This window comes from Oenanthe melanoleuca, chromosome 1 (assembly GCF_029582105.1).
Source record: "Oenanthe melanoleuca isolate GR-GAL-2019-014 chromosome 1, OMel1.0, whole genome shotgun sequence".
Lineage (NCBI taxonomy): Eukaryota > Metazoa > Chordata > Aves > Passeriformes > Muscicapidae > Oenanthe > Oenanthe melanoleuca.
The window spans coordinates 27,731,578-27,748,043 of NC_079333.1; the positions used below are offsets into that span (position 1 = coordinate 27,731,578).

The window sequence follows — 16,466 nt, forward strand, 5'->3', positions numbered from 1 at the left end:
TCAGGAAATTAAAATAAAGAAGTTCCAACTTTGCATATGAAATCAAGTTAAATTACTATCTACAACTTTCCTAGTGATACAATATAATACCTACTCTTCTGCAGCTTAAGAAGTTCATTCTCCAAACACCCACTATTAAGTCTAGAACTTGGGTGCAACTGCCACTGCCATCAAACCAGCTACCTTCGATGACAGCACAGCGTGTGTGACTTTTATTGCTTATCTGTGTTTTCCTGCTTGCCTTTTTTTCAAGACATTAAAAAGTGAGCTTATGTCTTCCAAGGTTTTACCAAAGCATACACTGAAAGTCCTGGGGACCCTACTTTACAAGAAAGCCATTCCTTTTCTTTGAAGCTTTAATTAGCTTGGAATATAAACAGTGTTAGCTGCAGCATGAATAGTCTCTCCTGTCCCACTGGCCTCCAAGCAGCAGTTTGGGAACAGATTCAACACAGTCAAATGGTACAAACCTGGGATCAGGGATGTCCCTGGCACAGGAACTACACAGGAATCTATTATGGAAGAAAATTAATCAGATGGAGCTGCTGAAACTGACCAAAAGGATAAATCCCTGTCTATTCCCCCTTTATGAACATGCTGTACATCCAGCCCGGTGTTATTCACCTTCTGCAGGTCCACAACAGGATATTCCTCTGCCCTGGGCTTACCAAGCATGTGGCAAAGTTTTCGGCATGCATGAGAGTGTCAGGAAAGAACTGTGAGGAAAATGGTTTTTAGGATTTTAATACCTCATGTGAATCACAAGCAACCAAACTAAAAAGTTAATTTAGCTTCTTTTTTTTTTCCCTGAAGTAAAATGACACTAATTTAAGCCTTTCTTTGTATATACTAAACTGAACATAATACACCAAAAGACAGTGGTATTTTTCACTCAGAAGATTTCCTCTGAGGAAGGTATATTTTCCTCCACTTCAAAGACAAGCCAATTTGAGTAATCAATACGTTATTTTCAACAGCCCAAGACAACAACCAGTTAGTAGAAAAAACGGAAAAAATCAAGTAAGAATGTTTGACCTCACTACCTTTTTTGTTCCACATTCCCTTTTGCCAAAGAGACACTCTTAATGCAAAGAGGTTTTATCAAAGCAGAAAGATTATTCTCTATATGCTGGATTTCAGGAAGATACTTATAAAGATTGTCCAGCTATTCTGCAGGCTTGAGAGCTTGTTGTAAAATAAATGCAGTCACTTACATATAGAACACATCATTCCTTTGGAACATATTTAATGAATTCTGCAGAATGGACTCTGCTTGTGCTTACAGCAGTAGACATTTATAACTCCATCAAAGCAAAACCAATATTCCACATAAAATTGATCTCAGTGCCCTAGCAAGAGCTATTTCATCAACAAGTTATCACTTGCCCTCACCTGTCTTGACTGCAGCCCATCAAGCATTCTTAAATTCTACGCTTCACGAACTTTTACAATCAGAGATGTTGACCTAAAATGTTAACTTAAATATTGAGTGATAAAATGTAATTACACACATGTATAGATTTTCAAAGATTAAAAAATTACTGTATTTCTTTATATATCTTTGAGAAAAAGGAAAAAATCCATTATTTCACCCAGCATGTTGCTCAAAAGTAATGCTCTCAAAACTAAATCCTCAAAAACTCTTGCAAAACCATAAACACTGAGAAATGCGATCTTAATGAAAATTTTTGTGCAATTCTGTTTTCTTTTATAAAACTAAAATAACAAGTATACAAATGTGTTCTGTTTGCGAAGCAATCTTCCCTGAGGTTTCCATTCAGGCTTTTTTTTGGTGTAAAAATCATGTCTGGAAAACTTTGCACAGACATGCTCATGCCTAGTGAAATCAGTGTGTCCAAATACTAGAGCTGTATTGAATAAATTCAACCTAATGTCTCCTTTTTATGCATTAAACCCAATACCAACAAAGTAATTTCAATTGCTTACAAGAACTTATTTACTTCTGAGTCATGAGGGAGTTTAAAGTCCCATTAGGTCCTGCTAAAGCATGCTGCCTTCTTTCTATCTGAGAGACATTCTGCCTAAGAAGTATTTGCCCTCTTCATAATGCATATAAAGATGGTCTGAATATTTTGACTGCTTCCTTCCCCTTCTCCCTCTTTTCTTAATGATTAGCACTGAGGTTCAGAAAATTTCAAACAAAGTTTGAACAACATTGGGTTTGAGACAAAATGTGATTTACATCCAGACTTTAAATCTAACTCAAATGCCTGAGAAACACTAGGAAGAATTGATTGACTGAATGATTTTCCCACTCAGTCAATTCTCTTTAGTTGGAGGTTAAATGTATTTCAAACACCATCTAAAACTTCTAAGAAGCTCTACAAAAACTAAAGACCACACTGGATATTCCCTATATTTTTCAACTTAAATCTGAAACCTGAATTTCAAGTTTCTGCTATATATAATAATGAGTCAACAAACAAGCCATGGGCCTTTTTTCTTTCTTATGGACAACTCTGCACTAAAGCAAAGCTTTCTGCATAGTTATCATCAGACTTTCCTCCCTTACCATGTAATTTTTCTTTGACTTTTGACCACAACAAAAATACTTACCTCTGAGATGCAAATCAGCTTCGGAGTGCAAACTTAGGACCACTCAGTACAGTCACAATGAAGATGCTGACTTCCCTGACCCTGAATTGAGAGTTGAAGTTCGGCTCATGGACACCTTTACTATTTCCTCTCCATAGGCAGAATTTTACTGTCCTATTTTAATCCAGGCAGGTCAACTATGTGATCTGTGAAGCTGTATCACACAGTACTTTCAAAAGTCTTTTCTCTCTACAAACTTCCAGGAGAGAGCACTGAATTTAAAAAATGTTCATTTTTATAGGCATCGCAGTTACTTCATATTTGCAAAGAGAATTTATATTTCCCCCCTTTTTCTATCTCAGTTTCTCTACCAGTTACACAAGGAATTACATAGTAATTTGTAATACAGGTTTAAAATCAGTAATTCACAGAATTTTAGAGATTTAAGAATTTGTATTATAATCTTACATCAATAATTTAGTCTCTGAACTTCCCACACAGGCTGCATTCCCCTCCTATTAAGAGAAGGGATACTTTAACAAGCTTTCCTCTTTATATTACATCTCACCCTATTCTCCATTCCTTTCCTCTAGGTCTTTCCTTGCTTCCCTTTGATTCCATCTCTCCCTCCTCTCCTCTTTCAGTGGCTTTCAGAAATGCAAGAGATGAACATTCATCACAAAGCAGTACAGTTCACTGAGCACATGTAGCTGCAAGGATATTCTTGGAACAAACAAGGGGACTGTTTACACTACCTCTGCCCTTCTCTAACTCTCTTCCATAGCTCTCGTCTTATCTCCTGCTCTCATCACCCTCCCTTCCATCAACTGTTCTTCCTTCTACCATTTTCTTGGCACCTCTTTTCCCCTGCCTACCTTTTCTCTACCCTACCTCCAGTGCTTTCTCCCTCCTCTTTCTGCTGGCTGAATGTGAACTGACTCTTGCTAATGCAAAACATTCTCTCCATATCTGTTATTTGAGGCAAGTTTTTCAGAGGTGAGACAAAAACTCGTGATTTCAGTCCATTGGGTGCTGTCTTCTTGAACAGTATAAATGTCCAGAGGTCGTTTCACAAAGCAAACACGGTGCAAGAACAGGAACACGAGAATCAAATATGCACAAAATATAAACATGGAGCTTATTCCTTGAGAAAAAAATCTATTCTTTGAGGAGTCAGTTCTAAGACAGTTAATAGTAATGTTCACTAATGATCCTTCATAAGAGGGTTTGCCTCTCCCACCAGAAACAATACTAATAACTTTTTAAATCCCAAAAGATAGTGATCAACCATTAAACAGAAAGACATGTGCTCAATGCTCATCTGGCCTAGGCTATAAGCATACTGGAGAGCACACTTTTTTTTTTTAACCTCTACAGAAAACTCTTTAAAGTTGTTGCAAAACATCTGTTCTTACCTTCTAATGAGGTGACTAGATGAAAGAAGAAGACCATCCAGAGCCAACCCATTCCCGACACTCTTCTTGCACTGATGCCAGCATTAGAATCCATGAAGATTCTCTGTAAATACCACCATCTTCAACAAGCACACACCACTCCCTTGAAATGGTCTGAGATTTCTTGGAATGTTTTAATGTCTTCCCAAATTAAAGCACAGAAGTCTTTGGAGAGAAATACTGTTCAAGAAGAAACAGAAGGTAGAAAAAGAAATCAGGTCATTCTAAAACAAAACTGACAGTTTTTATACACCCATTCCATCATTTACTACTTCCAAGACAAGGGTGAAAAGGAGTAGCACAGGCCAGTATTTACCACATACCCACCCCTCAAGACTTCAGTCAGTCACAGGTGTTTTGTGCACTGCCAGTACACACAGATTTTGAGACTTTTCATGGCATCAGTGACAGTGTGGTTCCCAAATCAACGCTAATCTCTATCACAGTATAGGCTGTACTATTACTTAAGTCCTGATCCTTCCTGCATCTTTGGCAATGTTTCTTGGAAGGTGTCCATTCCATTTCCCCGTACGCTTTTCAAATTCTGTCTCCTGTAATTTACACTTTGCCTTTTAAGGACTCTGCAGGGCAGTAGCCATGACAGGAAAGTTTTTGCCAACACAAATCTGCACAGCTGACACACTTGTAACTGCACTTCAGATGCAGGCATTTGTCCCTTTAAGCATATGACTGCACAACACTACAAAGTTGGACAGAATTTTTCCCATTGATATGTTGTACGTGAGGAGCCAAACGTTGTGATATTTAAGGTCAAATAGGGAGCCTGTATTACAGCCAGAAAAAGCACAAAAGTCCAAGTTTATTATCTTAAGTGGGAAAAAATCCAAACAAAACTCTACCACCACCATTAAGAACCTGACATAAAAGCTTATCTTAGAGTAAGGGAGCAGCATGTAGCCTAATCCAGCATTGCATTAGATCAATATGGCATAACAATCTTGCTAAGCAAGGTAATTCTAGCTCCATCTGTCCAATTCTCATTCCACCAGAATAGAGAAATATCACAGTAATATGTAGGTTGCATGCAAAAAAGCCAGCATGTTTTGTTTCTTCAGGTGCTCTTTGAGCAGAGCATTGAAAATGCTCCAATGTCTTCAGTGAGACAGTGAAGCGTAGCTAAGGAGAAAGAAAAATATCTCAGGCAATATACAGAAATGGCTCAATAACTTGGCTGAAAGAGGGGAGGGAAGAGTTGTAATTAAAAGGAGCAGCCTCAGTGCAATTATCTGAAAACCTTGCAATAGGGGATTTCAGCAAGTTGGGCATAGCAGAGGAAAAAGCAGCCTGGGGAGTATGCGAAAAGGCAGTGGAGTGCAATTAGATTTGCTTTACTGGAGAGGAAGAGAAATTCTGGACAGGATGGAACAGTTCTCTCTTCTGCTGCTCCCACTGAGAACCTAAAGCACCCAAGACAGCTGAACCAAAGATACCCTGTGCCATCACTAAAATGTAAGGAAACTAAAAGGATTTCAGCAAGAGGCAAGAACTTTGATTCATGACTACCGAGAAAAGAGAAAAATTAAGTATATATATATATATATATTCTGTATATAAGTATATATATATATATATACTGTTAAGTATAACTGAGGAAAAACGAAGATTTAATGTGAGGATGGATATAATATAGGTACTGCTTATTAGTTTATGAAGCATATATAAAACATGGCATGTCACAGAATAAAAACACCACTGAATGTAACTGCAAAAAGGAGAAAATTTCAGGGCGAAAGATCAGAAAGTTCCTCTTTACAGAAAGAACTATCAAAGCACGCAGCAGCATCCTCCTGGAACAGGAGTGAAGACTGCTGCCTAAGCCACCAAAACTAAGACTGGGTACACCAAAATCAAGCCTGCAAGACACCTCTACATGGAGACATAAATACTAACCATTTGTGTTGCCAATCTATAATTTTATAATATTCAGAAGTTTCTTTTTAGGCCAGTAAAATCCTAAGAGATAGGGACTTTTAAGCATTCATAATGAAGGCAAATAAATGCAGAAACAGAGGCCAAACAAACTGAAGAAAACTTTAATTTCACTTATCTGCAGAAGGCTTGAAAACAGCTCGCAATTCAGATTTTCTCAAGTCACATAACTTCTGAGTCACAGAGCAGAAAACAAAACCCAAATATATTTTGGCTGCTGGATCTCAGGCCAAAGCATTGAAATTACCACAAAACAGATATTACTAAAAACCCCCTGGTAACACAAAACCAGACGCAAAACAACTTCTGGCTCCAAAGAAACCAACTGTTCTTCTGCTGCCCTCCTCACCTGCACATTTCTCTTACATCTGTTTGCCTTATCCTGGTTGACCCTATATCCCACCAAAGTTACACTGCTGTTTAAGAGGAATCATACAGCCTTTGTCTAGTTTAGACTGGCAATTATCTTCCCTGAAATAAACTGTGGCTAAATCAAAATGCTGGTTGTGATTTAGTAGATAAAAAAACGTAATTTTTTTTAGGGTTTTTTTTTTTTTTTTTTTTTAATTTTTATTCTGCCTCTTCCACACCTCAATGAAAAATGCTTACTCCACAATGAAGGACAGAGAGAACATTATGGAAGCATTTAAGGGAGAGTAGGAGGGAAGCACTAGCCTCTGTGAATTAAAGAGTACCAAGCCCCTAAATTGCTAACCACTGCCCTGCCCTTCCCCCTAGCACTTGATGTGTACAGAATCTGACTACACCCAAAGACGCTCATCTTTCATTCTTCAGTTCTCCTACTACTTCTACCTTATACCAAACTACGTAAACAGAAACCTCAAACCATCCCAACTTTCAAACCACCCTCATCTCTTGTCCACACAAGCACCTTTCCATGGCCTTCTCAGCTAGTTACTTCTTCCAAAACTACTTTCAGCAAGATTACTTCTCTTTGCTTTGGAATCCACTATTCCACACTCTCCTCCAAATCCATCTGCAAAGCTATACATCTTCTGTGCACAGGATCCTTCAATAAACTTCCTTAAATACCCCTTCTCATCCTCTTTCTCCTCCAAGTACATGAACTTGCCATTCATGTGCCAGCTGTCAATCCTCTTAGGCTAACCTATTTTTAGGCATGTATTTCCTTAGCTAGTGGAATGATCTCCATATCCTTGGAAGTCCTGAAAATTTTAAAGCACCTGAGAAGTCATAGTTCCTGAGGATCACGATGTCCTTTAATGATTCAACCCTATAAAACTGTGAAGATCCCAAGCAGTCAGAAAAGACCAGTCACATTTAATTTTACTGTAATACCAAGCTCCAAGAGATGGGAGACAGAAGTTTCTGAGTTGTCTCCTTATATTATTCATCAAAGCTATCAAGACTGTTTACACTGCCACCATCACTGTGGTACCCAGATTACCAACATTTATGCTCAAAATCCCATTACTATTACCATCACTATTTTCAAAAATCTAGGCTTCTTAGAGGGATTACCAGTGAGGGAGAAGAGTTCTTTGGGAAGCTTGTCAAGGTGAGTTTTGAACATCACCAAGGATGGAGATTCCTCAGCTCTTTCAGGCTTCTGTAGGTGTATTGAACTGTGTAATTTTAAAAATTCTTTTTACTAGGAATTTTTTTCTTCCTTACATGTAGTCAGAATCTCCTTTTTTCTGTTTTCTATCTCAACAGAAGAGAGTCAACTCTTGCCAAGCACTCAAAGCTTCTTCTACCCAAGACTGAAAACACAAGCCATTTCAGCTGGAAAGCCTTGAATGTGAAACAGCATGCCTGGCTTGACTGTCACTGTTTAAGTCCTGTTTATTCTCACCAGACAGGGCCGGTGCTGTAATTTCTCACTTTTTCTGAACTCAATCTTGAAGTGGGAACACTTCAGTACCATCTCCAGGCAATGATGCTCAGTGCTACAGGAGAGATAGTGATAGTGCTCCCACATGTGCTAAAACAACTGACAGTAGTACAATTCTGTCCTTGGGAGATTTCTGTAACAAAGAGTGCTGCTGTACCCAGCATTTCATGCAGCCAGAACCTTTGCAGCAGCTTCTTTATGCAAATAAAGGATTCTCTCAAAGTTCAAACACTGTCAGTGATGACACCTGAAGAGCCATAGGGCACCAGTGCTGCTGAACAGGTCAGCATTAATTGAGAATTCCCTTCCATCAGTGCTTGTGTTTTTGCTAGAAAGGAAGCAGGTTTGCTCCGAGGTTTGTGCAGTCACTTATTTTAGAGCACCCCGGTGGTGTAGGTCTGGAGTCTTCATGGAGGTAATCATACACATAACAAACCTAAGAGGGGTCTCCTTAGAATGGACTACTTTTTTGTTCTTCTGGGGTTTGCATGGTGCTCTGAGACTGATCAAAAACAGTGACAGCTAGATAAACTGTGTTAATTCTGTGCTGGCCACAGGTTCTTCTGGACCTAAGCTTTGAACAAAATCCCTCCTTTTGTCAACCTTTTGACTCCAACCATTAAACTTTAGACAGGCCTTCACTGAAGCATGTTCTAGCTTACCACACAGACAATATGTAGTCACAGATCAGAAAGCAATGTACAGTGACCCTATTTCCCTCTGACAGATACCACCTGCAGAACCTGACATCAAATAGCATTAAACACTCATCTGAACCATGCATCTGTCTGGCTTCCACAGGAGGAATTCAGGCAGGCACTTAGGATTAAGAAAAAAGCTAGGAATGTTCAGGTAGTGCATAAGCTTTCTGGAGAAAAGATGAGGGCCTGAATAAAGCAGTTTCTTTGAGTTCTACATTTCAAAACACAGGAAAACTCAGAAGCAGATGAATGTCCACCCAAGCCAAGTTTTCTCGGTGTCCCCAGTGCCAGGAAGAAGTGCTGTGTGCAGATGGCTTGCAAGCCTGGCCTCTATGTGACCCACTTCCTTACTCTTCCTCCAGTATCCATAAATATAAGACAAAGATTACTAGAGAATATCCCCCAATTCATTCCCTTTAGTGTCTCTTTAGAAATTCATCCAATCCCTGTTTTGAACTTTTAACAGACTGGGAAAGGTATCTATCCTCGTGCAACAAAGTATTTTTACATATTTTAAATTGTTCTACTGAAAGAAGCTGAAATCGCAACAGTGCCAAATTTTTTATGTTTTCAATTCTTCTTATCTGTTCCAAGAACTTTTCCAAATCATCTTGTTTCCTCCCACTGGAACAATGCTTCTTCCTCGTTCATTGTTAACTGACTCCTCTAGGCCTATTTCACAGCAGAAATCATTATATGAGTCTAACTTCCCTCTGCTACACTTGATTCCACAAATTTTCCCCATATGTCATACTTCTTCACACAAAGCATCTAGATGCAAAATAAATGCACCTCAAAAATTCTCCAGGGTAGAGAAAATGCTGTACCTTTGCAAACACAGTTTTCCCCCCTCCTGCACTGTGACTCATATCAGCTTAATATTATCTCTCAGCAAGAACCATTAAAAAGATAAATGAGCACAACATCTGGGAGAGTCAATAAACTACTATTCCAATTAATTTGTGCTGCACACTGATTCATCACATTTAGGCAGAGTACAAAAAGTGGAATTAATACCTCTCATTCATGATAAATAGGGAATCATGACAGTGTTACACATCACGCAAGAGGCTCCCCCCAGTTCTGTCCTACTATAATTGCTCCTTTGCCACTGGGATGCCCTTGCAGTAATGGTCACACATCTCACTGGGATAAACCTCACAATGCTGTTGTGAAAAGCTGTCAGTGCCTGTCCAGCACTCTGAGCATGACATAATACTGCCTACCTTCTTTCTTAGACAATAATTACAATAACTGCTATTCATAGAAATCTTTCTACGCCCCAAACAGGAAATGAATGGGGGGGGGGAGCAACACATAATTTATCGCTTGGGGTTTTAATATAAAGAAGTTAATGTGTTTTCTTCAAAAATTCTATTACTGGGGCACACAAAGCACCACAGAAAAAAGATTGATTAAATAAACAGATCATTTTGATAGTTGCTGTATATCCTTTTATCCTGTTACTAATCGAGATTATTTTTAATTACTCCACATTACTTTGAAAATATCTGAGAGGAGAGTGAAATTTATTGAAAAAAGCCCTGTGGATTTTTTACAGTCTGTTCAATTGAATCATTTAATTTTGAGAGAAACACTCTAGATGAAATGCATAACTAAGTTTCAAGGAATACTTCCTCAAGTGCATATGTCATGAAGTATTTCTTGTAGCTGGCTTGATCATTTGCTTCTTAGAGATTATCTAGATAGAGTTGTGCCTGTGTCTCTTGGGATCCCTTAAGTTTACAATGACACTCCAAAAGCTGATTGTGCATGCTCTCCAAAGAAAGGCATTTATTTCCTTGTTTACCATGGAAACACCAGAGTCTTGAAGCTGATCTTCCATGCTCTGATTCTACATTTCATAGTGGGATCCAAATTAAGAACTTCCATAGCTCTTAAAGGGAAGAAAGAGACACTTATTTTCATGAATTTTTATTAAACCCTTGAGGCCTGAATAGAGTGCCCAGCGTAAAAGCATAATCACTCAAATAACCTCCGTAGTCAGAGGTCTGAGCTGAATCACGTTCATCAGGTAACTAAGATCTGCCCTAATTAAAAAAGGGAGCTATGGACAGCTGAACAGCTCCCTCCCATGACTCCCTGGGTGCAGCCCCAAGGTATCTGGGGAGATTCCGAGTCTCCGTGAGATCTCCCAACCCACACAGGAGGACAAGGTAGCATCTCTTTAGATAACTACAGTGCTTTCCCTTACATCTCCTCTCTGTGACACATGCTTGGCTAGAGTAGCTTTACAGCTTAGCTTGTAAATCTAGTCCTTCTTCCTAAGCAAAACTCATTCACAGCTGCCCTGTGTTTCTGGACACTTTCTCAATGCCTCCACATCATGTTTTGCTATGCCTAACAAAGATGGACACTGATCTCTTGAAACTAGAGAAATTTTTAAAAATATTCTAATTAAAGATACAGATTCTTTCTTCCATCTATGATGTACTTGAATTACATATATATTGAACACAATTAAGTTCCTGAAAAAAATCTCATCCCACCTCACAAGATTTGACTTCACTAACAATTTTATAGTGATTTGTGTCGTTTTCTGGCAATTATAGTCAAGTTTCTAACATTAACACCTGGAAGCAAAATCCCAGCTCTAGAATATTAACAGCATTATAGAATGAAAGATGTGAAAAAATTAATATTTATGTTATCCATTACTTGCCTAACAGAAACTCTTCTAAAATATAACAGGAATTTAAGTGATACAGAAATTACTCCCTTTGAATTTTCATACAGCAAGTAAAGGAGACTGTGCAAACAGGGAGAAATGAATTAACAGCTGTCCATCACATTTATCTTCTTTGATTGAAAGAGAAAATGACAGCTGTACCCACTGGGTATGGTTTCACTGCCCTGCTATTGATTTTACTCTAATTTCTCAGGATACTTCTCTCAACACAACTGTGCACAGAATCCTGCACTTGTATCTATGTGGAAATAAACATGACGTTATTAACTTCAGTTATAATTTATCTTTGACTATTATACTTTCATCTGTACAAAAGGAAGGCATAAGGCTTCAGCGAGGAAAAAAATAAGCAATTCACAAATTCTGGGGCACGGCAACAAACCTTTGTTAAGCACTATGTAAAATGTTGTTTCCAAAATTCTAAGCATAGAATTTTAAGTTTAGAACACTAGACCCAAGTATCCCGGAAGATCACCACATTATTAACTTCTAGGTGAAAATAATCTGTGCTACTAAAAATTCTTTGAAAATTGACACTTCCTTTTCCTTCGCTGATGCAACTTAAGTTTAAACAAACTACCCAAAATTCACTGAAATTTTATGTCAGAAGACATCTGAAAACAAGAAAAAATATGAATCCTATTTTGGCATTTAAAAGGGGAAGGGAAATAACACATTTTCAGAAACAGTTTTTAAACAAAGGATGTGTTACTGTCCTAGTTTTGGCTGGGATAGAGTTAAATTTCCCCTTAGGAGCTGGCACAGTGCTGTGTTTTGGATTGAGAATACTCTTAATAACACAGATGTTTTAGCTGTTGCTAAGTAGAGCTTACTCTAAATCAAGAACTTTCCAATTTCCCATGCTCTGCCAGTGAGGAGATGGACAAGAAACTGGGAGGGAGCATGGCCATGGATTGCTGACCCAATCAGGCTGAAGAGGTATTCCACACTATGGAACATCATGCTCAGTATATAAACAGAGGGAAGTGGCCAGGATCTGTTGATCACTGGTCAGAGACATGCTGGGCACCCACCAGTGGGTGGTGAGTGACTGTACCATGCATCACTTGTGTTTCTTGGGGTTTATGCCTCTCTCTCTCTTTCCATCTTCATCATCATCATCATCATCATAATCACCATTATTATTGCTATTATTTTATTCCCATGATTAAACTGTTCTTACTGTTGTTATCTCAACCCACATCTTTTACCTTTTTCTGATTCTCCTTCCCACCCCAAGGAGAAGTGGGAGGGTGGGGGCTAAGCAAGCAGCTGTGTGCTGCTTAGCTGCCAGCTGGGGTTAAACCATGACAGTGACGTAGAGAATGTCCCTAAAATCATGTTCTCATCTACTCAGCACTGCTGATCATGCTGTTTTCTTCAAATGAAATTAAAGTTATTATGGACCAATTTCTGACTGCTAATGCATTGAGTGGTAAAGAAGCCAAGCACAGTTTGCAATGGCCAGACAAGCAATGTCACAAATCAGAAAAATAACCTTGACATTTGCTGACCAAATCTGCAAATGCAACTGTAAATCTGCACAGACAACCCAAACACAAAGCTGCAAAATAGCCTTAAAGACACTCTCAGGACACTCAAAAAAAATCAAGGGCCTGAAGGGTTGAGCAGGAGCAAAAGTGAGAGTGGCTTGCAAAACTAAGATACATACAAATCGAAGAAAAGAGATGTTTTATACTAATGCTCTTTTCCATTGTAACTTAAGAATGTAGCCTTACATGGCATGTCTAGAAATATATGAACCAAGATCCAACACACAAACACTCAAAAGATACAATGGAGGAGAAAAAAAGAACAAGCTGAAAATACTTTTCTTAAACTGTTCATTGTGGACCAGTTTGCAAAATCCTTTAGTAAGGATTAATATTTTCTTCAGCTGCAGAAAAGAACTTCATTTTTTGCAAAAATATGCTTACTGTCTTCATCTCTAATTTTGCTTTTGACTTCATGAGGGTTTTACAGTGAGAAATATTTAGCATAAGCAGAAAATGCATGTTATTCGTATTCACAGTATCCAAGGTTATGTTGTCTATTGGGATATAGTGGCAGCACTGACAGCCAGTTAAAAGATAATGCTCCTCTTCTATGGGAATTCCCATCATTTTGAAATTGCCTTTCATTCCATGAGAGAAACTGTCATTTCAAAACAGATTACAGAAAGGAATAATAATATTAAAGCACCTTTATTTAAGTGCAGCTCTTTTCATTAACCTCCTTTCTGGCTTCAGTGAGGCAGCTTGGGTTTTCAGAGAATGTGCTTCATAATCTAAGGGTTAATTAAAACTACTTTTTTCCATTTTAATCAGTTTCACAGCCTTGGGCTGTCATAGAGCTTGGTTCACAAACTGTTGGCTTCATGCATTTGCAGATAGAGGCTACTTTTAAAACTATTTAATTACTAGCATTATTTATCATCACTGTTTTTATTCCTGTTAAGAGAAGCAAGAATGCCTCTTTGTAAAACAACAAGGCAGAAAAGCACTCAAGCACGATCACTTCACTGACTTTTTCAGTGCCTTGACCTTGCTGTCCAAACCTACTCTCCTACCTTCACTCCAAGCAGATGATTACCAGGTACCTTCTATCTAGTTATAACCCCACAGAATTGCACATACCATTTTTTGAGTTCATAAGTTTGCCCCAACAGAGGGCTGTAACATAATATATTCCTCAAATGGTAGTGAGAATAAAAAATTATATTCAGTCAAGCTGATTCCCTTACGTTTTGCTGACTGCACCAACAGGCTGTACAATATACAAGCTTTAGCTCCAGCGCGTAAATTAGAGCGTTTGATGTGGAAATATATGCACAAAACTAGGAAGCTATGAGGGAGGGAGAAAATGGCTCAGAGAAGAGCTCTACCACACAGCCTTCATTCTTTTATGACCACTGTTTGCCTAGATGGGAATTCTGTCTGTTCTGCCATTAGTCTGAGTCTCACGTTCATGTTAGGAATAAAACATCACAAAACAACCCTGGTCATACTCTGAGAAGTGCACACCAACACTTACAACAGTCTGACTACAACCATTTTTGCAGGAGGTGTCACTTCACTGTGCAGTGACAGGCAATTAGGGAACTACCTTGACAGCAAGCTCTCCAGAACACAGACAAAATAACTATGAGACCTAGAACTTACTCTGGAAAGACTCTGAGAAAATAGATGGTTTCTTCAGTTTTGCTGTCTTTAGGTCCAATTGTGAAATCAGTAACATTCATTCAGACTCGGTTGTCTTTCTTCTTAGTGCCTTGGTCTCACTGTTAAAATTACTGAACTGAGCAACAAAAACAGGCACTACAGAAGTCTCACTGGACTTCAGAAACATCTCACTTGATCTTTAACACTCACTTTCTTTCAACTTTTGGCAACATCTAGGTATTTATTTAGAGAACAACACTAATGATTCATGCTTATTCAAGACTTCAACCAGGTTTTCACTTTGATTCTGGGAATCAGGTTGCCCAAAACTGGCTCTCATCTACGAGACAATTGAGAGGGAAATGAAGCAGAAATGGTAGCTTGAAGAAAAGAAGTCAGATGAAGGCTGCAAAGAAGAGATTATCTGAATGGCAATGACTGCTTGGAACAATTACCTGAGTTCAGTGAAGGATCACAAGGAGCCCATGTGTAGCAAAAGTGGGTTAGAGAGCTCCACCAAAATTTGAACTTGCCACTGGCAGAGCCTGAAGAGCAGCCAATTTTGTTCTCAGGTCCTTCCCTCCTCCTCCATCCTGCATTTCCAGTTCGATGTTTCCACCCTCAGGAAATGGGAACATTATGTGCCACTAATACTTCAGCAGAACAGAAATAGTCTTAAGAGGAAAAGGGAAGGCCAAGCAGGTTACAGTAGAAAGATATTTCAGGCTCACAGCATCTCTTTCTAATGTATGTTTGTATTATTTTTCGTGCCAGAGATGAAAGCAACAACACATAAATCTCAGAGTTCATCCTGCCTCCTCAGTGTCTCAAAGGCTTATTTATATTTCACTGTGGATGCTGGGGCTCACTGCTCTTATTACATCCACATCCAACCTCCACGCCCAAGGATTACATTTAAAATGGAGTGAGTACAATACACCACTTCCTTTTCTTGGATATCAACCAGTCTTGGTCCTAACAGAGCAGATCCAAGATACATTTTCTGTCAGGAAGGTAAGTCCTCTCCCAGTTGTTGGTAAGACTAAAATAATGGAAACTGAATGAGGGGGATGGGCACGTTTATTTAGACAACATCTGGCCAACAGTCCCTGGTGAATTGCAGGATTTTTGACAGTGTATTTCTTTAAGCTTCCCTAGTCATGTTTTTAAATGTCATTAGCAATAGGCCTTCCATGACTTTCTACAATCTGTGTGGACCTTGGCTGGAAGAAATCACACCTTATTACTAAACCCAAACCCATCTACTTTGGGAAATTTGAGCCAGCCCTTTTACTTTGGCCAGCACATTGCCTAGGATCCTGTCAATAGTTTTTTAGATACTCTAGCTACTCCAGAGCAAACCCTTTTCACTCATCAGTAAGCTAGTGCTTTTTAATAGCATTTTAAAAATTCCCTGTAGTCATCTAATCACTTCTGTTGCTCTTCACTGAGCTTCCAGTTCATCAGTGCTGTGGCAGAGCAGTTCACACAGGCACACAAATAGTCTCTGTACATCTGCACTAGTGCCATAAAGTCGGGGACTGTTCAATTTCAACACCACAGGTTCAGAGGCACAAAAGAAAAAAGCAGCAAATGTCAGGCTGAACTGTTATGATCTGGACAAAGGGAAAGCTAACTAAAAAAAAAAAATCATCTAAAAACTAATTTTAAAATAACTTTCTGAGGGTTTGGGGCAAGTCCCCCCTTCCCACTCTGATTTCCATACACACAACTCTTTTCAACACTATTAGACACAGTGGCCTGGTACAGACTATCAGCCAAGAGAAGCAGAAATTTACAACTATTCAACGGAGCCTATTCTGATCCTTTCAATTAGGACTATCCAGGAGCTGTTGATTTATTGAATAGAGTGAGAACCTTTTTAGCTTAATTCTTTAAAAGAATTTAACATTTTTATTTTTACTCTGTTTCCAAAGACTGATTTGTTTTCTTTACACTCTGTCATCACACACACTTTTTAGGGGGGTAACCCACTAGATACAATCAAAAGAATCTATTTAGGAGACAATTTTTTAAGCTTTTCTTTTCAGATAACAG

At 38.7% G+C, this 16,466-nt stretch overlaps 1 protein-coding gene across 7 annotated transcripts in view; it reads right to left on the minus strand.

The window, feature by feature from the left end:
• Positions 1 to 16,466, minus strand: part of EPHB6 (EPH receptor B6) — a 67,447-nt gene that overhangs the window by 44,608 nt on the left and 6,373 nt on the right. For all 7 annotated transcript variants that reach the window (XM_056504305.1, XM_056504268.1, XM_056504260.1 and 4 more), the window contains exon 2: positions 3,972 to 4,190. In XM_056504305.1, the coding sequence (XP_056360280.1) occupies positions 3,972 to 4,065 (94 nt within the window). In that variant the 5' untranslated portion in view covers positions 4,066 to 4,190. The remainder of the gene's footprint in view (positions 1 to 3,971; positions 4,191 to 16,466) is intronic.